The 23657-nt window shown below is 46.4% G+C and overlaps 1 protein-coding gene across 1 annotated transcript in view; it reads left to right on the top strand.

Moving 5' to 3' along the window:
* Positions 1 to 23090, top strand: part of ARFGAP3 (ADP-ribosylation factor GTPase activating protein 3) — a 71588-nt gene extending 48498 nt beyond the window's left edge. The window contains exons 10-16 of the mRNA XM_011984001.1: positions 1240 to 1368; positions 2123 to 2245; positions 8793 to 8924; positions 10801 to 10924; positions 12564 to 12654; positions 20478 to 20599; positions 22034 to 23090. Of these exons, the coding sequence (XP_011839391.1) occupies positions 1240 to 1368; positions 2123 to 2245; positions 8793 to 8924; positions 10801 to 10924; positions 12564 to 12654; positions 20478 to 20599; positions 22034 to 22051 (739 nt within the window). The 3' untranslated portion in view covers positions 22052 to 23090. The remainder of the gene's footprint in view (positions 1 to 1239; positions 1369 to 2122; positions 2246 to 8792; positions 8925 to 10800; positions 10925 to 12563; positions 12655 to 20477; positions 20600 to 22033) is intronic.
* The last annotated feature ends 567 nt before the right edge of the window (positions 23091 to 23657 follow it).

Below are 23657 nucleotides of genomic sequence, written 5' to 3'. Positions count from 1 at the left end.
CCTAGTAAGAAATTCTGTGCCGAGCACGGTGGCTCATGCCTGTAATCCTAGGACTCTTTGAGGCAGAGGCGGGCAGATTGCCTGAGGTCAGGAGTTTGAGACCAGCCTGGCCAACATGGTGAAACCTTGTCTCTACTAAAAATACAAAAATTAGCTGGGTATGGTGGCAGGCACCTGTAATCCCAGCTACTCAGGAGGCTGAGGCAGGAGAATCACTTGAACCTGGTGGGTGGAAGTTGCACCACTGTACTCCAGCCTGGGCGACAGAGCGAGACTATCTCAAAAAACAGAAAGAAATTCTGTTGTCCTTCCCTGTTACTACACAGAAATTTATTTATATTACTAGGAGTTCATACAATGCCTCTTTTGCCAGGAATTCGTGACATTTTACATGTTTTTGTAAAGTGGATGGTAACTTAGAAATCCTTGTAAGGTAGATAGATCATTTTTCAGGGCCCTGAAATGTTGCTGTCTCACTAAAATATGATGCAAACTGCTGTTCTTGCTATATAGGCATAGTTTTTTTTATGAAAAATTAAGTCATTATTGCATTTTTAGAAATCTGAGAGCAAGGACAATGTTTTGTACACCTTTTTACCCCTTTGGTATCCTGCTTGTGGCAGATACTTGATTTTAAATAGAAGCGTGGTATATGACTGACTAGTAGTGCTAAAGAGTCTATTAGCTGATGAGTGACTATGCCATTTTAAACACTCAGAAGCCTGATTGCATGGAGATACCCTACAAGAAATTATTTTGTAAATGGAAGGATCCTTTTACAATTAAGTAACAGCCCCTTCTTTGATCTATTTGTAAAGTCAAATTTATACATTTCTTTATCTTAAGATAGACTAGTGAGACTAACCTCATGCTTTGTTATGTAATGTGGAAGTGTAATAAAATATTAATCCAAGTAAGAAATCCTGCTTTTCACTATCCCATATAGAAGTGATTGGGTATACATTATGTTATTATACAATAATAGGTAATGTGAACTAAACTTGAACAGTGGCATAGGTTGAGCAGCAGTGAGAAAGGAGCTGTAAGCTCATTCAAATTTTCTTAAACGTCTATTCAAAAAAGGCAGGTAGAAAAAACGCCAACTTGCCTTCATAATTGTTAATTATGGAAAGAATCATGGAGCTAAAAGTATAAATTACATGTTTAATTTTGCTTGCTATTTTAATGTAAGAACAAAGGATTAAAGCTAAATTAAGGAGTATTTGGTTTTTCTGGCAGTGTTTCATCATTACGATTAGCCTATAAGGATCTTGAAATTCAAATGAAGAAAGATGAAAAGTTGAACATTAGTGGCAAAAAAAATGTTGACTCAGACAGACTCGGCATGGGATTTGGAAATTGCAGAAGGTATGTGAGACTGCTTTCTTGAAGTTAGAATTTAAAACAGTGTGCCAATCATCGGTGGATTTTTCTTGGACTGTGTTAGTTTCAACTTTAGAGGGTTTTTTTTGTTATTCATTAACTTCTCTAATTATTTTTGCTTTGCTCTGGTATTCACTATAACATGAAAAATTTCAAATTTGGCTCTTTAAAAGAAGGAAAAAGGTCTGGCTCTTCATGAAGCACCTACTGGAGAGGAAGCCATGGACATAACCAATATTTTTCTTTTCTTTTCTTTTCTTTTTTTTTTTTTTGAGACAGAGTCTCACTCTGTCGCCCAGCCTGGAGTGCAGTGGTGCAATCTCGGCTCACTGCAAGCTCCGCCTCCCTGGCTCATGCCATTCTCCTGCCTCAGCCTCCTGAGTAGCTGGGACTACAGGCGCCCGCCGCCTGGGGTTTCACCGTGTTAGCCAGGATGGTCTTGATCTCCTGACCTCGTGATCCGCCCACCTCGGCCTCCCAAAGTGCTGGGATTACAGGCGTGAGCCACCGCGCCCGGCCCATAACCAATATTTGTGACTGTATTTGTGTAGACACAGTCCTCACAAAATTTTAACATTTTTGAAAGCTTGCACCAGAAAAAAAAATTGTTTTATTGCTTATGTTTTTAACCCTTCTAATAGATTTGTCTTTGTTCAAAATATAAATTAAAGCTTTGTTTATTTTGGTGAAACAAAAGTTTGTGAACTTACTAATATATATATTTTTCTGTTTTCTCAAGTGGTATTTCACATTCAGTGACTTCAGATATGCAGACCATAGAACAGGAATCACCCATCATGGCAAAACCAAGAAAAAAGTATAACGATGACAGTGACGATTCATATTTTACTTCCAGCTCAAGGTACTCTATGACAAATCATCGTTAAAGTGTCATTTTGAAAAGTAGTGATTAGTATGGATTGATTAGTTTATTTGCATTAGAAGAAATTACAAATCAGTTTACTTCACTGTTTTTAAAAGCTTTGACTGAAGCCAAAGGTATTCTTTGAAATAAAAATTAGAGAAACATTTGTGAAAGGACAATGTTTGCTAACATTAAAATGTTTGATAATAAAATCAGCAACTGTGAGTTAAAGGTAGGAGAGAGTTTATTTAAATTATGAAATTGGAGAAAACTGCAAAATCCTGAAGGTGTGTGTTATTTAGTTTTAGTCCAGCAGTTGGAATATTTCACAGCTCTTTCTCAGGGCTTCAGCAGATTTCTGTGCTTCAGAATGCCAGCTTCAGAAAACTCCAATTGGTACACCCGTACATTAAATAAACTCTATGAGTGTGTGTATTTATTAATGAGGAACATGATTGCACCTTGAGGGGATCCCAGAGTAAAGCCCAGGTTTCTCTCCTTCAGCACTCACTATCTGATTGAGACAAAATGCGTAACTCTAGTGTGAAGTCGACTGTGGAGATCAGTGCACGGTCAAGTGGCCTGCCAGAGCAAAAGAACAAGTTTAAACTTGAGTCAGTTCATTTTGTAAGGACCTGCCCAGCCCAGGGAGAGGTCTGCTAAAAAAGTACCAAATGAACCTGTGATTTCACTGGAGAGGGCACAGCTCAGGAACAGAGGGGTAAGAATATGGGCCCAGGGGCCAGATGGCATGGATTTGAATCCTGGCTTTCACTTATGTGTGACCTGGGCCAAGTTATTTAACTTTTTTGTGCTATAGCTTCCTCATCTGTAAATTAGGGACTCTAGTAGTACCTACCTGATAGGGTTGTGTGAGGATCAAATGAGATACTGCGAATACTATAGCACGTTTAGAATGGTGCTTGGCTCTTACTATGTTTAGCTGCTATATGATAATGTAGAAACTCAGTTTAAGAGACGTGTGATTCAGTCTAAATGTTTTTTGTTTGTTTGTTTATGAGATAGAGTCTCACTCTGTCACCCAGGCTGGAGTGCAGTAGCATGATCTTGGCTCACTGCAACCTCCACCTCCCAGGTTCAAGTGATTCTCCTGCCTCAGCCTCCTGAGTAGCTGGGACTACAGGCGTGTGCCACCATACCCAGCTAATTTTTTGTATTTTTAGTAGAGATGGGTTTTTGCCATGTTGGCCAGGCTGGTCTCAAACCCTTGACTTCAAATGATCTGCTGGCCTCAGCCTCCCAAAGTGCTGGGATTACAGGCATGAGCCTCCATGCCCAGCCTAAATGTTTAATAACTATTGTTAGGTAGTTAAACTAACCACATTGAGGACCACCTTTGGGTTAGCAGTTCATGAAAACTGAAGGTGTGCCTGTCAGTAATGGATGGTTGCTTACCAGAAGGCTCCATCACTTACATCTCGGAGGGCATTAGAGTTGTCTGGCCATTTATAGGTTTGAAGTGTTTTCATATGTATAAAAGATATGTGTATGTGTGTATATATATACATATGTATATATATACACACACACACACACACTTCATATATAGAACAGATATAAATTTATTACCTAGAATCTAATTGTGAAATTGTATATTTTCCTATCAATGTTTATAGACAAGGAATTGTATAAAGAATACTATCCTTAAAAAATGTCTCAAGTATAGCTCCAAATTATTTCAAGTCCAGGAATTTTACCAAAAAAAAAAAAAAGTAGTAGTTTAGTGGTGTTCCATGGTGGTATTTTCAGAGACTTGGGTGGTTTTATATTTGCCTATCCTTTGCAGCTTGTATAATGCATCAAGTTTCACTTTACTCAGAAGTGATACCCAAATCATGCCTTTTAAAGGTATGTAAATAGATTTTTACACAGAATAAAATTAAATGCGTAATTTGATTTGGAAACTGCATGCATGTCAAATCATTTCAGATATGAATATTAAATGATGGACTAAGTCTGGGTCAGGGGAAATACTTGGCAATACGGGTCTGTATTTGCCTGTGTGGCTTCTCACAACATCTTTGATTATTTCACTGCTTATTGGCAACTTCTACAGATGATAGTAAAGAAAGTTTAGGCTAGGCATGGTGGCTCACACCTGTAATCCCAGCACTTTGGGAGGCCAAGGCAGGAGGATCACTCGAGCCCAGGAGTTCAAGACCAGACTGGGAAATATAGTGAGACCTCATATTTACAAAAAGTTTCAAAAATATTAGCCAAGCATGGCGGCACATGCCTGTAGTCGTAGCTACTTGGGAGGCTGAGGTGGGAGGATCACTTGAACCTGGGAGGTAGAGGTTGCCGTGAGATTAGATTGCATCACTGCACTCCAGCCAGGGCAACAGAGGAAGACTCTGTCTCAAAAAAAAGAGACAATTTAAGTTAAATCAGTACTCTTGCTTGGTAGCCGGGTTGCTAAGAGAACTCTTAAGTGAGGTTGCCTAATGGGAACTTCAGAGACCCTCACTGGCTCCAGGTCACTGACAGGCCCCTGTGGGGCCTTTCTGCCTTGTAAGGGCTTCAGGGACCTTTCAGACTTCCCCTCCTTCCAAGGCTTAATCAAAAGGGTTAGCGCCAGAAGCCACTGTTACTGTGAAACTGTTACAGTTTGAAACCTGGGAGCAGATGGCATATTTATATAGACCATGCCTCCTGGACTCTTGCCAGAGAGACCTTGCTGTATTGTTTATCACGCCCTGCAGATTGTCTAATAGGAACATAAATGCCTTCTCTAGTCCTCCTTGGTAGGGTGACCACCATTAGTAGAACGAGGGTACTATTAGGTACTTTGGCAACTGAGGTAAAATAAACATGGACTCTGAAAGCAAATATAATAGTTCGATGAAGAGCTCTTACTGCTTTCAAATTATTCATTAGCCCATTAGAACTTGAATATTATGAATTATGAAAGAGTTCTGTTTCTGTTAAAAATAAGATAAAACCTGTCCTTGGTTTTTTTTATTACTATTATTGAGTTCCATTATTTCCAGGATATAAACAGTATAATTATATATTGAGTACAAGATAATGAAACTAGAACAATTTGCTCAGCCTTATAAAGCCAGCATGGCCTTCATTAGAATAGACAACTGTCTATAGCTCTAAATCAGAGAGAATGTGATATTAGGATGCTCTTATCAAGGGATTTTAAGGAATGTTTTCAAGATTGGGTAAAGACAATGGGAGGGCAAAAATAAAAGTAAAAAAGCATTGAGAGCTACAGTCAAAGCATTAGAAAGCCAATGAAGGTTTGGCGATGAGGAAGGAAAGTCTGTTTGTTTCTGAGCAGGGACTAGTGGCCGTTAGTGGTCCCACTCACCCTGTCCTTCCAAGGGTCAGCTGGAGGCCTGACTGGTGGTCTGTCCATCCCCTTAGTGAGTTGCCGGTCCTCCTGCTGAGTTGCTCCTGCTTAGCATGAGCACAGAGAGCCTCTCATGGGTGACTGGAAGACAGAGGAAGGCGCCATCCAGCCCACGCACAGACTGCTGCCTCACAGGCTTATGCTGGTCAGGGGGACCCAAGCCAATGGCTGTCTCTCTCCTTTGACTTCTGAATAGTTAAGTCACTTAAAAGTAATCGAATTCCCCAACATTTCAGGATAAGCACATTGGCTTATAAGAATGAAGAATGTGGCTGGGCGCGGTGGCTCACGCCTGTAATCCCAGCACTTTGGGAGGCCGAGGCGGGCAGATCACAAGGTCAGGAGATCGAGACCACAATGAAACCCCGTCTCTACTAAAAATACAAAAAATTAGCCAGGCGCGGTGGCGGGCACCTGTAGTCCCAGCTACTCAGGAGGCTGAGGCAGGAGAATGGCGTGAACCTGGGAGGCGGAGCTTGCAGTGAGCCGAGATCGCGCCACTGCACTCCAACCTGGGGGACAGAGCGAGACTCCGTCTAAAAAAAAAAAAAAAAAAGAATGAAGAATGTTATTTACTTAGAGTGTTGCTCAGTCTACAAAATTTAGTATCACAGAGTCATGAAGAACCTGGAAGTTCACCCTCACCCTGCACCAGTCCAGTGCTGACCTCCCTCTTCCCACTATAGGGCCATCCAGCCTCTACTGTACCCTTCCTTCTCCTCAAGGCAGCCATTTGGTCCCAGGGCAGCTCCGTGAGAAACTCTGCCTTTCATTAACACAGCTTCTGAGGCTTCTGTGCTCAAGTCAGCCTCCGTTCCATAAGCCAGTTCACAAGCCTCATGAGGGCAGGAGCTGAATGTGTCTTCTTGCCCTGTGTCTTCCTCTAGCAGAGTGCCTGACTCCTCATAGGTGCTTATTAAGTAGTTTAAAAATTCCTCATTGAATTGGTCTTAGTTTTTTCATGGTCCCTTAAAATAAGTCCCTCAAACATGTGAATATCTATCACCTTCCAGGCCAGCACACATCCCACATCTTTTGAACCTTCCTCTGATGTAACTTCTGGTTCCTTCAGTGTCCTGATCTCTCTTCTCTGAAGGGGAATCGGTCATCTCTTCCTCCAGGCAGAGCCTGGGTGCAGTACAGATCCACTCGTCCACCATGGGGAAAGGCTGGTCGGTTTCTAGCTGAAATCCAGATACACTTTGAACACCGCGTTTTCCTTCCTAAGGAGAAGATGCTAGTGTCATGAGATTTGTTCTTAATGACCTTCTTGCCAGAGAAGACAGAAGCCACATTTAGAAATTCTACTTTCTGTCTATTAAGGATGTAATATCATACCATCTGCTCCAAACAGCAGGTTTATCAAACTCTGTCCCTTTTTTTGTTTTGTTTTGTTTTCTGCCAAGAAAGAGTAAATTTGTTCTTAGCATTTCCCCCACCCAGATCTTAGTTCACTGAGGTCCTGGCCTCTTTGCTCTTAGGGGTTCTTGCTTTCCTCTTACATTGGCCTTTGGTTACTGGCCCATCTGACCTATGATCTCCATCTTTTGTGCAACTCCTTATAGCACGGAGCTTGGTGCTCACCTTGTTTCCAGTGTGCTTCCTGTCCTTACTCTCTGGAGAAAGCCTGGATGATGTCTGTTAAGGCCTCTGTATTCTCTTCTGTCACCCTTCCTTTCCTAAGACCTCCCTGGGATCTGCCTCTCTCCTCTGAACTTCTTGGACTGCCTTCATGAGGTGTGTATATCTGGCCAGACTGCTTTTCCATCCTAAGCTGTTGTGAATTCTGGCATAGCACAGTCACTTTTTGTTTTGAGACAGTATCTCACTTTATCACCCCGTCTGGAGTGCAGTGGCATGATTACGGCTCATCTCAGCCTCAGCCTCCCACGCTCAGGTGATCCTGTCACCCAGGCTGGAGTGCAGTGGCGTCATCACAGCTCACTGCAGTCTCGGCCTCCCAGGCTTAGGTGAGCCTCCCAAGTAGCTGGGACTATAGGTGTGCCACCATGCCCCATTAATTTTTTTCTTTTAATCCCCAGAGATGGTCAGGAAACAGTTATTTTATTTGTTTATTTATTTATTTTGCATTTTTTGTCAAGATGGGGCTTTGCCATGTTGCCCAGGCTGGTCTGGAACTCCCAGGCTCAAGCAGTCCACCTGCCTTGGCGTTCCAAAGTGCTGGGATTACAGGTGTGAGAAACCGTGCCTGGCTGGTTGATGGTCACTTTTTCTCAAGGCTTTGGCACATCCACCTTGCCTGTCAGTCGCTCCTGTTCCAGGCAGACCTTGCTGCTCTTGGTCAAAGATTTTTCTCTAATCACACAGGACAAAAGGCTGCCACTGAGTGCTGCTCTCTGAGCAATGCCCTGCTCAGTGATAATTGGTTAAAGTGTAAACTGATCCGAAGACCAGGCTCTCCTGAGATGCTTGCAAATCAGATCAAGTTTACTGCAGGCTCTAGGCTGAAAGAGTATCCACAGAATGGTCCAGTGATCAATGATCCGTAGCTTTGTATCCAACTCCAGGAGGAGGTTAATTAGCGTCATTTACATCATTTTCATTGAATGTACTTAACATGGAAGGGATTGCCAACAAGAAGCTTCCTGTATGGAGTCGGTTCTCTAGGCCCAGCGGTGTTGTTTGTGACTGCCTAACCAGGCGGAGTAAGACCTAAAGAGAGTGAAATGTGTAACCTGTGGTGGATAACATTTAAAGATGCCCTGTGTTGTCTGGATAGGCCAAGTAATACTAAGGTAACAAACATCCCCCAGATCTCAAGGGCTGAACACAATGGCAGTTGATTTCTTTTTCACATAAACTCAGCTGAGGGTGCAGATGGTTCTCTAGGGTACCTGTCCTCCATGTGTCACTTTGATTGTCCAGACTGATGGAGGTTTTACCTACCTGAGACTGTAGCACCTGGAACACAGTCTCTTCCATGTAGCTTGGAAAGAGAGGACTGGGCAAGGTTGAACACAGGTACTTGAAAGGCCTTGGAAATGACACACCTCGCGTCTGCTCCTGTCTCATTGGCTAGACCTAATAACGTGACTGCCATTAACTTCAAGGAGGCATCCCCCACATCCGTGGAAGTGAGAGGGCCCAGAACGAGTGTCAGCAAGGACCTCCAAAGTCACTGTTGTACTCTTGTTCACACAGGTACTTTGACGAGGCAGTGGAGTTAAGGAGCAGTTCTTTCTCTAGCTGGGATGACAGTTCAGATTCCTACTGGAAAAAAGAGACCAGCAAAGATACTGAAACCATTCTGAAAACCACAGGCTATTCAGACAGGTATGAATGCAAAACTGTGGGGTTGTAGTAGTGAATCCATGCATTTCTGGGAAAAAATTGCTGATAACATGATGACATGAAAACCTTTGTAAGGGCCTGGGCACGGAGGCTCATTCCCATAATCCCAGCACTTTAAGAGGCCGAGGTCGAAGGATCACTTGAGCCCAGGAATACAAGGCTGCAGTGAGCTATGATCGTGCCACTGTACTCCAGCCTGGTCAACAGAATAAGACCTTGTCCCCACTCAGAAAAGAAAACCTTTTGAAACCTTTTGTAAGACTAGTGACTAATTTTGTTCTACTATTTCAGGAATATTGTTTTGATTTTTTTTTTTTTTTTTTGAGACGGAGTCTCACTCTGTTGCCCAGGCTGGAGTACAGTGGTGCAATCTCAGCTTACTGCAGCCTCTGTCTCCCAGGTTCAAGCAATTCTCCTGCCTCAGCCTCCCGAGTAGCTGGGACTACAGGTGCGCACCATCATGCTGGGGTAATTTTTGTATTTTTAGTAGAGATAGGGTCTCACCATGTTGGGCAGGCTGGTCTCAAACTCCTGACCTCAAATGGATCCGCCTGCCTCGGCCTCCCAAAGTGCTGGAATTACAGGTGTGAGCCACTATGCGTGGCCTGTTTTGATTTTAAATTACTGATTCTAAATAGGAAGTGCACATCAGAATCCTCTGTGGACCTTGAAATAAATGTGTGTGTTGGAGGCCTTTTCCCTGAAGATTCTGATCCATGGGTCAGGGGTGGCCTAGGCCAGGAAGATTTCACCTTTTTCCCCAATTTTTTGTTTTTTAGATTGAGTCTCACTCTGTCGCCCAGGCTGGAGTGCAGTGGCTCAATCTCGGCTCACTGCAAGCTCTGCCTCCAGGGTGCACATCATTCTCCTGCCTCAGCCTCCCAAGTAGCTGGGACTACAGGTGCTGGCCACCATGCCTGGCTAATTTTTTTGTATTTTTAGGAGAGATGGGGTTTCGCTGTGTTAGCCAGGATGGTCTCAATCTCCTGACCTCATGATCCGCCCGTCTCAGCCTCCCAAAGTGCTGGGATTACAGGCATGAGCCACCGCACCCGGCCTTTTTTCCCCCAATTTTAAGATATTGTTTACATATAGTAAAATTCATCTTTTTAAACTTACTGTTCTGACAAGCACATACGTTCATGTAATTACCACCAAAACCAAGGAACAGAACAGTTCCCGTCACCCCCAAATTTTCCCCATGCTCTTTGTAGTCCCCCGTCCCCTGCCCCTGGCCCCTGGTCACCCCAGGTCTGTTTTCTGGCCTTACAATTTTGCTTTTCCCAGATGTCATAAAAGTGGAGTCATGTAGCAATTGGCCTTCCTACTCTGGTTTAACTTTTCTTAGTACACTTGGTCAAGACTCATTCATTCCTGTGTTCATTCCTCTTAATTGCCAAGTTTATCCATTCACCTAGTGAAGGACTGTCTCCAGTTTTTGGTGATTATGAATGAATTTATTTTCCAACCAGAGAACTTGTGAGAATGCAAAGGGGCACTACTAATATGTTGGGACAACAGGTGTGACTTGAAATTGTCCCAGGTAACTGGGACATTTTATATCCTATACAATGTAAAGAGAGCAGTGTCCTATGGACATTCCAAACAATGTAGTCAGTGTTTACCAGTTGATCTGAAATGTGAAACAACAGACCCCATTTTAAACAGAAATTCCTTCAAATGTTGTATCATTTGGATATTCTTTTTTTTTTTATTAGAATTTTCAGGCTTTTAAAAATGGCCTAAAATCCTTTTACAGAATTTACTGCTATTGGCATTTTAAAAAATAAAATGAGTATGAAACACATTTGCTTCACCTCAAATTAGTTAACCTAATGTTGGCTGTTTTTAATTGCAGACCTACTGCTCGCCGCAAGCCAGATTATGAGCCAGTTGAAAATACAGATGAGGCCCAGAAGAAGTTTGGCAATGTCAAGGCCATTTCATCAGATATGTACTTTGGAAGACAAGCCCAGGTTGATGTAAGGGTCCAGAGAGTTTCTTTGGGTGCCCCATAATGCAGGAAAGAAGTGTGGGTGTGGGCACTGGGGAGGACATCCTGAGTGAGCTAGACTCAGGCTGCCAGATGCCCTCCAGCCTGAAAGTGCTGGAGTCGGGACTTGAACCCAGGTCTGTGTAACTGATTGTGTGCTTGCCGCCTCAGCAAGAGGAGTGTTTACAAGACAAGGACTTACCTCACAGTTCTCTTATTCCTCTCTCGGTGTTTTGAATAGCCATTATCCAGTATCTTTTGAATGTATTTCAAACAATTGTTGATGCAGCTGTAGTTTACTTAATAACTTTTAAACATAGTGAAATAAAGCACATAGATATGTTTCTTTTTTTTTTTTTTTTTTTTTGAGACGGGGCCTCCCTGTCACCCAGGCTGGAGTGCAATGGCACAATTTCAGCTCACTGCAACCTCCACCTCCCAGGTTCAAGCAATTCTCCTGCTTCAGCCTCCCAAGTAGCTGGGACTACAGGCACGCACCACTACGCCTGGCTAATTTTTGTATTTTTAGTAGAGATGAGGTTTCACCATATTGGCTAGGCTGGTCTTGAACTCCTGACCTCAGGTGATCTGCCTGCCTTGGCTTCCCAAAGTGCTGGGATTACAGGCGTGAACCACCATGCCTGGCCAGATATGTTTCTGGGGAGTGCATATATTTATTTTCAGGTTGTTGGCTTTTCTCAGAAATGTTAATGAACTTGGCCAGGCACTGTAGCTCACACCTTAATCCTAGCACTTTCGGAGGCTGAGGCAGGTGGATCACTTGAGGCCAGGAGTTCGAGACCAGCCTGGCCAACATGACGAAACTCCATCTCTACAAAAAATACAAAAATTAGCTGGGTGTGGTGGTGCGCGCCTGTAGTCCAGCTCCTTGGGAGGCTGAGGCAGAGAATCACTTGAACCCAGAAGCAGAGGTTACAGTGAGCCAAGATCACATCACTGCATTCCAGCCTGGGTGACAGAGTGAGACTCTGTCTCCAAAAAAAAAAAAAGAAATGTTAATGAACTCATCAGAGTGAAGTCTTGCTAAGCTGTAAGACTCAAGTGGAAGTGGGGAGGTTTACATCTTCCCTCTCATCCTGAATGGCTAGTGTGCCTCTGACTGTTTGGACGATGGTTCCCTAAAATGTGCTGAATGTATTTTGCAGAAGTTCAAACTTTCGCCATCGTTTCAAAAGTAGAATTGCCCCTCGCTTTTCCCACGGTCCATAATATCTGCCTTGCTTCAAAGTTGACATTCAAGTTCAGTTTTAAAATAGTGTCATGGGGCTTGGAAAAAAGCCTCTTAGAGTGGCCTTTGCTGACCGCTGGCTAGAAGCAGCAGCAGGAGAGAGATGCTGCTCTCCCTCCCTCCCTCTGACTGCCTCCGCACTGGCCGTCTTGGCTGAGGTGCTGTATGTTGATCGGTTGGCCTGTGACCTGCTTCCCATGCAGAACATGAGCTTTGTGCTGTCCCGCAGGACCCGGCCTTGGCAGTGGCATTCAGTAACTGTTGGAGAGAGAGAGCCTGGGGGACAAACACTTTGAAATGACAGCTCTTCGGTGATTCTTCTTGCAAAACTGCCCACGATCTTTGGAGCCTAACGTTTCCTTTTCCTTGTCTTCTCTAGTATGAGACCAGGGCCCGCCTAGAGAGGCTGTCGGCGAGTTCCTCCATAAGCTCGGCTGATCTGTTCGAGGAGCAGAGGAAGCAGGCATCAGGTAGGGGGTCACTGAACAAGAGCTGGTCTCTGTCATGCCTATGGTATGAACACATTTCATCTGGATAGGACTGTTTCCAAGATATTTTAGCAACCATTATTTGATGCTCTGATCTCTGCCGTAAGTCAGGTAGAGTAGAAGTTACTATTCCAGGCTTCACATGTGAGGAGACGAAGTCATGAAATTTAAAGCATCATCCCCAACATTGCCTGGCAATCATCCTTCTAAACACTGTCATAGAGGAATGTTTTCTAGCTGAGTGCGGATGTGCTATGAAATACCATGTGGTGTCTTAGCCTTAGAGGTGGACAGCCCTGGGCTCCCATGTGATCCTGACCACCCTCTAGCTGTGAGTCCTTGAGTATGTCATGGCGCCTTTAGCCTCAGTCTCCTTCTCCGTAACGTGGGTGGATAAAACTACCTCTCAAGGTTTTCATGAGGCTTAAATGAGAAATATGAAGTGCTACCAAGTGTCTGGCACACAGCAGGCCCCAGGGGTGGGCAGAGGCAGAGAGAAGCATGTGGCTCTACCAGCATCTGTCTTCCAGAGAAGACAGAACACAACTTTGGGAGTGAGCAAGCGGAGGGGAATTGCCTGTCTCCCGTATCCCTCTTCAGGGTTCAGACCCCAGCAAAGAGGTGTCTGGTCCTCCCAGGGCTGGGATGACCTAGGATGGGGCAGCCTGGGAGCCCAGTGGTGGGCTTCAGAGCGCCGGCCCCTCTGCTTCAACTTCCATATCCCCCTGACTGAGGGATGCCTTGCAAGAGTACCCTACAAAGGCCTCTGCCAAGCCACAGTGGGGAGGAGGGGGCCCTGTGGTTAACATGAAAGGGACAGCGTCCTCTGAGGTCATTTCAGGAACCCATTTATCAACAGGAGAGCCAAGGGGAGGGAGGACTCTCAGGAGCCAGGCATTCCAGGCCTGGCACCCTCAGCACCCCTCATTTCTAGGCCTAGAGGAACTGGGTGTGGCTCTAGGTGACCAACCTGGGCAAACACTTGGCCTTACAGCCACAGAGAACAGCTGTTTTCAGAGTCCAAAGAGAAACAGCTCGACAGAGAAGGTCTGAGTGTCAGGGACATTCTGGGTTGCGGTTTGGGAATGTTATAGAGACACACTGTGGCCCTCGGGGTGCAGTGGGCACTACCAAGTTGCTGTGCTGCGGTGGAGGGAGCACACCTAGCCAGGTGGCATCAAGTGAGCCAAAGGTTGTGCTGGCAGAGAGCCAGGCATACCAAGGAGCCAGAGGCCATGGCCAGAGTGGACAAGCCCCAGCACATCCACTGCCAGTGAGGGTGTGGCAGTGCCTGGGGGTGGGCAGCCAGGGCTGCGGCTCCCAAGAGCCACTCTCTGGGCAACAGCACACCCTGTGCCTCACCCCAGACTCAGCAGAGGGGCGCGTTTCCCTCAGGCAGTTACTTGCTGACTGGGCATTTCCTGGCAGTGAGTCTTGGTGGGGGCAGGTGAGGCTCATTGGCTTGTTCCATCTCCAGACTTTCAGTGTCCTGGCCTTTTGTCAGGGCAACTTCGTTTTGTGACCATCCCTGGCAGAGAGGCTCTCCAGCCACCTTTGGAGGCCTCCAGCAACCCCAGCCTTGCTGCCCCCACAGGTCAGTGCTGGGTCGCTTGTAGGGGCCCTGGCACAGCCGGCAGGCCAGTCCAGAGACCTGCATTGTTCAGTCCCCCGACTCCCTGCAATGAATGTTTTTGTAATTTAAGTCAGTAGAAGTTTTTCTCTGAAGCATTGTTTGTTTTAAAAAAAAAAAAAAATTGGAGATCAAATGAGAGCAGCCTTTCCAGTTACTGAAACAAAATAATGGCCAGCCTGTGTTTACCTTCCTGTTCCCTTTCAGAGAACAAAGATCCATTAAATTCTCTTGAGCCTGTGTAGGTGCCAAACCAACCCTGATCCCTGGCACCTCGTGGTCATTGTAAGGTGCACCCTGGGGTGAGAGGCCACCCAGAAACCTTCACCCCCCTGCCCCCACTGGGGTCTCACTGTATTGCCCAGGCTGGTCTCAAACTCTGGGCCTTAAGCAAACCTCCCTCCTCAGCCTCCCAAGAAGCTGGGATTACAGGCACCAGCAACTTTTATTAAATGTTTATTTTTCATTATTTAGAGCATATTTCAACAAAGAGCTTTATGTGTTCTGCCTCCGTAAAGCTTGTTTTCTTTTATAAAATTTTTTTCTTTTATTTTGTCTTTAATACTTTGTTATTGAACTAAAAGTTTGTTTTAAGAAAACAAGTTCTTAAAACTTGTTCTGGGCAAGGCACGGTGACTCACACCTATAATCCCAACACTTTGGGAGGCCGAGGTAGGTGAATCACCTGAGGTCGGGAGTTCAAGATCAGCCTGGCTAACATGGTGAAACCCCATCCCTTCTAAAAATACAAAAATTAGGCCGGTCACAGTGGCTCACGCCTATAATCCCAGCACTTTGGGAGGCCGAGGCGGGTGGATCATGAGGTCAAGAGATCGAGACCAGCCTGGCCAACATGGTGAAACCCCATCTCTACTAAAAATACAAAAATTAGCTGGGCGTGGTGGCACGTGCCTGTAGTCCCAGCTACTTGGGAGGCTGAGGCAGGAGAATTGCTTGAACCTGGGAGGCGGGGGTTGCAGTGCGCCGAGATCGTACCACTACACTCCAGCCTGGCGACAGAGCAAGACTCCGTCTCAAAAAAATAAATAAATAAAATAGCCAGGCATGGTGGTGGGTGCCTGTAATCCCAGCCGCTCAGGAGGCTGAGGCACAAGAATTGCTTGAACCCTGGAGGGGGAAGTTGCAGTGGCCGAGATTGCACCACTGCACTCCAGCCTGGGCAATAGAATGAGATTCTGTTTCCAAAAAAAAAAAAAAAAAGAAAGAAAGAAAAAAAGAAAAGAAAAAAGACACTATTCTGCATGGTGCCTCACCTCTGTAATCCAGCACTTTGAGAGGCTGAGGAGGATGCATCGCTTGAGCTCAGGAGTTCCAGACCAGCCTGGGCAACATGGCAAAACCGTGTCTCTACAAAAAATACAGAAATTAGCCAGGCGTGGTGGTGCATGCCTGTAGTCCCAGCTACTCCGGAGGCTAAGGTTGGAGGATGACTTGAGGCCGGGAGGCAGAGGTTGCAGTGATCTGAGATCGTGCCACTGCACTCCAGCCTGGGCAATAGAGCCAGGCCTTGTATCAAAAAAAAAAAGAAAGAAAGAAAAAAGAAGCCATTCTGTATTCCTTATCTTAATTTCCACATTTGAAATGCTTCTGGTGAGGTAAGCTACTTTCCGGGGCTGTGTCTAGCCCAGGAACCCTGTGGCCGTTCTTACAGGCACTCTATTTCACTGTAGCTGAAGGATTGAGTGGGAAGCACATGTAAGCGCCCGCAGCTAACCTGACCTGGCACAGCAGCAGTCCCTGTGGCCACACCCATAGGACAGGGTCATTGGAGCTGGGGGACTGCCATCAACTGGGCACTGCCTCGGGCAGGTGTGAGGCACTCAGACACCAGATGACAGAGTGGAGGCAGCATGTGAGAGCCAGGATACAACAAAAAGCTTCAAACCCAGCTGTCCCCTCAGCATGTCTCTTTCCAGAAAGCCAATTCTGATTGTTTGAATGAGAGCACGTCTGCGTGGCAGTGCAGACACCTGCACCCTTCCTTGTGTGCATCGTGGGGTCAAGTGGCAGGTTGTTTGCGGGGTCCCTTGACCACTGTCTCCTTTTCTCCTTGCTTCGGCCCAGGATCTGGGAGTGTGGCCTCAAAAGCACTACCCTCAGTCCGCAGTCAGGCAGTCCGGTTTGGTTATTGCCACATGTGCTTGTCAGACAGTATAGCTGTGCAGTGGCATTGCCAACAGAGATTCAGTTAAACCAGAGTGGCATGTATTTAGCAAAGTGGCATCTGTTACGCCTATCTGAGAAGTAGCCATTGGAGCAGTTTTTGTTGTTAAACTCATTGTTTGGCTAGGCACAGTGATACCCACCTGTAATCCCAACACTTCGGGAGGCCAAAGTAGGATTGCTTGAGCCCAGGAGTTCCAGACCAGCCTGGAAAACATAGTGGGACCCCCATCTCTATAAAAAATTTAAAAAATAAAAAAATTAGCTAGGTGTGATGGTTCATGCCTGTAGTCCCAATTGCTCAGGAGGCTAAGACAGGAGGATCACTTGAGCCCAAAAGATTGAGGCTGTAGTGAGCCGTGATCACACCACTGTACTCCAACCTGGGCAACAGAGTGAGTCCCTGTCTCAAACAAACAAAAAATGCCCAAACTTGTTCTTATAATCTTGGAATTACTTTTTCTCTTCATTTGTCTCCACGAAGCAGAGAGATTAGAACATGGTATTCCTTTAAAAATTCTTATTTTGGGCCGGGCGCGGTGGCTCACGCCTGTAATCCCAGCACTTTGGGAGGCTGAGGTGGGCAGATCATGAGGACAGGAGATCGAGACCATCCTAGCCAACACGGTGAAACTCCATCTCTACTAAAAATACAAAAAATTAGCTGGGCGTGGTGGTGGGCGCCTGTAGTCCCAGCAACTCCGGAGACTGAGGCAGGAGAATGGCGTGAACCTGGGAGGCGGAGCTTGCAGTGAGCCAAGGTCGCATCACTGCACTCCAGCCTGGGCAACAGAGGGAGACTCCGTCTCAAAGAAAAGAAAAAAAAATTATTATTTTGGGCCGGGCGCGGTGGCTCACGCCTGTAATCCCAGCATTTTGGGAACCTGAGGCAGACGGATCACAAGGTGGGGAGATTGAGACCATCCATCCCGGCTAACACAGTGAAACCCCGTCTCTACTAAAAAATTAAAAAAAAAAAAAAAAAGCCGAATGTGGTGGCGGGCACGTGTAGTCCCAGCTACTCGGGAGGCTGAGGCAGGAGAATGGCGTGAACCCAGGAGGTGGAGCTTGCAGTGAACTGAGATTGTGCCACTGCACTCCAGCCTGGGCGACAGAACAAGACTCTGTCTAAAAAAAAAAAAAAAAAAAAAAAATCTTATTTTGAGGAGCCTGGGAGTTGTCCTGGAACCTTCCACCTCCCTCGTCACACCATAGACCCATATGATCGGAGTCTCTCCTGGGTGACCCCAGACCTGAAGCGTGGCCACAACCCCCTGCTTGGTCCTCCTGCTCCGGTCTTGGCTGCTGCTCACCCCTCTCCTCACTCCTCCCACAATGATGTTTTGAAACACAGTCATCCGTGCTGAAAATCCTGCCCTCAAGAGCTTGAAGCACAGCTCCCCACCCAATACTCACCTCCAGGACCATGGTTCCATTGGCCTTTCCAGCCTCGTTTCTCATGATTTACTGCTGTGACTCGCTCCAGCGGTGTTGAGCCTGTGGAGCCCCCAGCCCAGAATGCTTTTCTTCCCCATTCCCCCAGACAGCCCCCCAACCCGTATTTACCCTGGGGGCCTGGTTAGTGCCCCCTGCACCACTCTTGTGCCTTACACCGAGGGCAAGACCATGTGATGACCATCTCCCCCAGCGGACCGTCAGTTCTCCTTTCTGTGCCCTTGGCACCTGACAGAGCCTGGCAGAGGAAGCCCTCTGCAGGTGTTTGAGGATGAATGGGTGGAGGGATGATGAATGACCCCAGGAGCTTGCTGAGTCTGAGCGCCTGCCCGCCGGCCAGCATAGGAACACGCCTCCCACTACCTCCCGTGTCCCATGGCCAGTGCCAGGCTGCAGTGGTGATGTGTTCCGCCTCCAGCACAAGCCTTGAGAGCTGTGTGCATGTTGCCATGTTCCGTTCCCTGTCATAGTAGGCAAGGAAGCTGGAATTAGGTGGCCCCGTGGGCTTGGACCGCAAGTGGCTGTGATGTGCAGAACCCCCTGCCCACCTGCACTGGGCACAGCGAACATCAGTTGTGGGTGGTTGTTAGCTCAGCGTCACCTGTCCTGTCCTGACTCATCCAGGGCATTTGCCGCAACCACGGACCACTGTGTAGCTCAGCGTCCCCTTTGTCTCAGAGAGGGGAGCTGCTGTCTTCTTCCTGGCTGCTCAAGCAGAAACCTGGGAAATATCCTTAATCCGCCTGCCTCCCAGCCTGCCTCGGCGTCAGTGTGTCTCTTGACACCTGCCTCCTGAGGACGCTCAGCCCGTTCCCTCCCGATCCCCACTGCTACCTGCTCAGGCTCAGGTATCGCCCCATGCACCTGGACCCCTGCAGCCACCTCCAAGCTATTCACCTGAGTTTGCTCTGTGTCCCTTCCACATGACACAGGTCACACTTTAGTGGTGTTATCAGTTAATTGTCTGCTTTCCTTAGTAGGTGGTGAGCTGTGGAAAAGCGGGTCTGTGGAATTCCACTCTGTCATTGGCGAAGGCCTACAAGATTTTACACAGTCAGCTGGAGATGGAGATGGCAGGACCTGCATCTGTGGTAGGCATGAGAACAGTGCTGTGGGCAAATGCAGTGTCTCTTCCAAGGGACACATTGCAGGGTAACTTGTCAGTTCTGTTTTGTTCTCAGAGAGGGACTTGACCAAGGATTTCTATTTTGTTTTTGTTTTTGAGATGGGGTCTCACTCTGTCACCCAGGCTGTAGTGGGGTGGCACAATCTTGGCTCACTGCAACCTCCACCTCCCCAGTTCAAGTGATTCTCCTGCCTCAGCCTCCTGAGTAGCTAGGGTTACAGGTGCCCGCCACCATGCCCAGCTAATTTTTTGTATTTTTAGTAGAGATGGGGTTTCACCATGTTGGCCAGGCTGGTCTTGAACTCCTGACCTCAAGTGATCCACCCACCTCGGCCTCCCAAAGTGCTGGGATTACAGGCGTGAGCCACTGTGTCCGGTGGGTTTCTGTTTTGTAAGGAACAGGTGGTGTCATGTGGGGCTTAGGGCATAGCTAGGTGTGGCTACTCCTGAGGACCTGCAGGGTTTGCGTTCAGCTCACTGAGCCCCTGCAGCGTCTTATTACAATTGTGACACAGAAGTTTATGAACCCCTGACTGTCAGCTCTAGGAGGGTGGTCAGACCTCCTTTATGTGTGATAACCCTGATGAACTTCACCCACATTGGTAGCAATTATGGTGATGTTTATGTCAGGGCAACCAAAACTTAAGCAACAGTAACCCACTAACACCGGTCCTAGCAGAGAGGGTGGAAGTGTCAACTTCTGTACCTGGGAAGACTGGCAGTGGAGCTTGGCTTCTAAGTCACAGTCAGAGAGCATCAGTGATGTATCCATGTGGCTCACCTCCCGGGGGAGGAAACAATCCCCCAAGCGAGTGGGAGGGGCAGTCCTAGTCACAGATGGCTGCTGCTTTGCTTCGTCCCTGCCAGTAACCCCAGAGCAAGCAAATGGCTCCTCTCATTTGAGGATACGTGCATCCCAGGGAAGGCTCTGATTGGTCAGGCCTGGGTCATGAGCCCATGCCTGTGGACAGGGTAGAAGGGAGAGGTGGTTCCCGGAGGAAGGGAGGAGTACTGTTACCAAAAGAGGGAGGAGGCGATGTGAAAGAGGCCATCCGTGTTGGCCCATCTGCCTTTTGCTGGGTACTTACCTGCCAGGGCTATGTTAAGCACCTTGAGGAAAGGGGCCCAGAGAGAGCAAGGAACTAAATTCTCCAGAGGCACATAGCCTGGAAGTGGCAGTGCCAGGATTTGAACTCATGGTAGTGTTAAGTCCCCCATACTACATCTTCTCTCATGTGGATCATGGCAGGGCTGCCACTTCAGCCCGAGTCTCCATCCCACTGCTGGGCTCCTTGTGAGGCGGCAGGAGGGGAGACATCCAGGTTCTCTGAAGCTGTTGAGTACTCTGGGCACAGGGTTTGCCGCAGCCATGGCCATGGCAGTAATGAGCCAGCTTCTGTGTGTGTGCAGGGAACTACAGCCTGTCCAACGTGCTGCCCAACGCCCCCGACATGGCGCAATTCAAGCAGGGAGTGAGGTCCGTTGCTGGAAAACTCTCTGTCTTTGCTAATGGAGTCGTGACTTCAATTCAGGTCAGTGGAATGGGGCGGTGCTCACTGGCTATGATGGTAGTAGATTCAGCAGTTTGAAAATGAGACCTACTTCAATCTTCAACTGCTGGAAAATTCAATTATATGTTATTGGATCGATATGTTTGCTACAGTATAACCCAGGACATTATGAAAACCAGAAATTATAATTTTATATTTAATATTTTCTAATGTATGACTCTCTGGGAATTGTTAGAGGAATTGTCATGACCATTATGCAGTTTTTTTTTCCTAGATTGGAACAGAGAAGTAAGTATTAAGAAAATTGAAATTATCTGTAATGCCACATCACAGGGATAACCTCTTAATATTATGGTATATTTTTAGCTCTAGATTTCTAAGGATATTTTTCTATTCATAGATAAAAAGGATATACATATCTTTTTAAAATCAAAAAGGGATTATATTGTATATAGGGTTTTATATCTTGCTTTTTCTCTGTGATGTTAGGAGCATTTCCATGTCATCAGAAGTTTTTCTAAAACCACATTCTATCGAGTGAAAACATAAGCCAAGGATGGCACATACTTGCACATAAGAGTCGAGGCCATCTCTGACGATATGAATGGCTCGTTTCTTTGTACCTTCTTGTTTACATCAGGCCATTGAGGAAGGATTCTATTAATGTAAGATGCTGCTAAAGGAAGTAGGACTGGAACCATGTGGACTCTGGTGCCTCTAAAGGGGGTTCCTGGCCCCAGGCAGATGCTGCTCTGGCTGCAGGTTAAGGAGGGCATGGAGGTGCCTCCCGTTCTGGAGAGTTCCCTTAGTCCCAGGACTCTTGATGTAGCTGTTTTCACACTGTGAATAGCACAGTCTTCCCTTTCATTTGACTCTGAAGTTAAAATTCACAGAGTTCTTTCACGTCCCTCAGGTCAGCTAAGCCCACATCAGTCTCCATATAGGTAACATCCCTATTTTATAGATGGTCATCCCCGTTTTAGAGATGACTCCCTTTTATATCCCCATTTTACAGGTGAAGGAATTGAGGCACAGGTTAGGTCACTTCTGCAAGATGACCAGCTGAGCCGAAATTTCAGGGCTTCAAACACCAAGTGTGTTCCTCTGTCCTGCCCATCACACTTGTTTCCCAGAGGGCTCAGCAAGTAGCCACCGGCCCACTGAGCATCCTCCCGCCCAGACACTTTGCTCCCTGCCTCCCGATCCCGGGACTGTGGCCATGGATGCCAGAGACAGGATGTGAATCCTGTTGGCTTCTGAAGCCCACACCTGCCCTCAGCCTTGAAGCTGCAGCAGTGGCTGCTTCCAGATGAGCACACCCTCGCGGTGTAGTGTTCATGTCACATGCCCGACACCGGCTGCAGTGTCAGTCTTGGTGATGCTGAATATTCAGGGCGCAGGAGTCAGGGATCGCTGCTGAATGGTCGTAAACTTCCGTTTTGGTTCTCTCTTCAGGATCGCTATGGTTCTTAATACTGAAGTCGTGATATGTATTTCCTGGAGAAATTCCTCTGTAAATGAACCAGTGACCACGCAACAGGCGGCCGTGAAGACCAGATAGTTTTGCGGATTGTTTTGCTACTTTTTCATATGGTATATGTTTCTGATTTTTAATATTTCTTTTGAGAAATTCTGAGTTCTGATGTAGTAGGAGCTTTACTGTGATTTCTGTTTCGTGTTCCTTCCTGCCACACCCTCCTTTGGCGTCTCCACGTATATCCTTGCTTTATTTTCTTGGAACCTTTGGTTTCAACACTGAGGGCCTGGAGACATCGGCTCCTCCTGCTCCTGAACCAGGAGGCTTCACGTGGGGGAGGAGGAGAGGTCTCCGTGTGACACGTGGGCTCAGGGCTGCCAGAATCAAAAGATGCCAGATGGACCTGCAGAAACAACGCTCACCACACACATGTCCTTCAAAAGACCAAAGTGACGAGTGTCTCCTGTGACAGGTTGCTTCATTTATGTTTCTACAGAGTAAGGTGACTGCCAAATAATATTTGAAGTCATCTGTCTCTTTGTAAATTATTTTCTATGACCTATAAATTTAAAAATATTTTTTAGTGAGTGCTTCTAACAAATGTAAGCTGCCTTGCCAAGGGGATTAATGTTATCTTGTAAAAGGTGTTGCTGTTTGAATTGATGAGAAATGGAAGATGAGAACTCCCTAAGGGTGTTTATAAATCGATGTGGTATACAGAATTAAAATGGAGTGAGGTAAGAAGATACAGCTACAGAGAATAGTTCCATGTATGGGAGAACAGTCATTGTAATTGGGTAGTTTTGTTAATATTTTTAAACCTTGCTTTTCAAAAATTACAGAATGTGTATAAACGAATAAAGAAAAATAATTTAGCTGTGTTTTAGACAGCATTAGAATATATTGTTCAGCACAGTAAAATATATTTGAAATCTGATAAGCCAAAAATGTGGTTTTGAGTGAATATTTTGTGAATCTTTCTTAAAAGCTCAAATTTGTAGACTTCTAAATAGAATAAACACTTGCAGCGGATGGCGTTGCCTACATTTTTTCCTGAAAGCTTTGGTAATAAGTCATTGTAAGTCAGAGTTTGTGGTATAACATTGATGGACATTTGAATTGTGGTAACTGTAGATGGACATGGATTTAATGTGCGTTTGGGGCCTGATGTGCAGTTGTGATGAATTGGGATGTTGTTCGTAGCACAGGAGCAAGGTGGAGTGTCCTGGTTGAAAATGACGTTGGGCCAGGTGCGGCAGTTCACACCTGTAATCCTAGCACTTCGGGAGGCTGGGGTGGGAGGATTGCCTGAGCCCAGGAATTTGAAACCAACCTGGACAACATAGCAAGACCCTGCCTCTACCAAAAAAGAAGAAATTCAGCCGGGTACAATGGCATGTGCCTGTAATTCCAACTACTTGGGAGGCTGCAGCAGGAGGATCCCTTGAGCCCGGGAGGTCAAGGCTGCAGTGAGCTATGATCTCAACACTGCACTGCAGCCTGGATGACAGAGCAAGACCCTGTCCCCAAAAAAAAAAAAAAAAACGTTGGGAGGGAAGGAGGGGATTGACTCCCCACTCCCAGAGCCTTAGCTGAGGGTGC

The sequence above is a fragment of the Mandrillus leucophaeus genome, unplaced genomic scaffold (assembly GCF_000951045.1).
Source record: "Mandrillus leucophaeus isolate KB7577 unplaced genomic scaffold, Mleu.le_1.0 Scaffold26, whole genome shotgun sequence".
NCBI lineage: Eukaryota > Metazoa > Chordata > Mammalia > Primates > Cercopithecidae > Mandrillus > Mandrillus leucophaeus.
The sequence above is the reverse complement of the archived record's forward strand: the minus strand, read 5'-3'. Positions and strand labels throughout refer to the sequence as shown.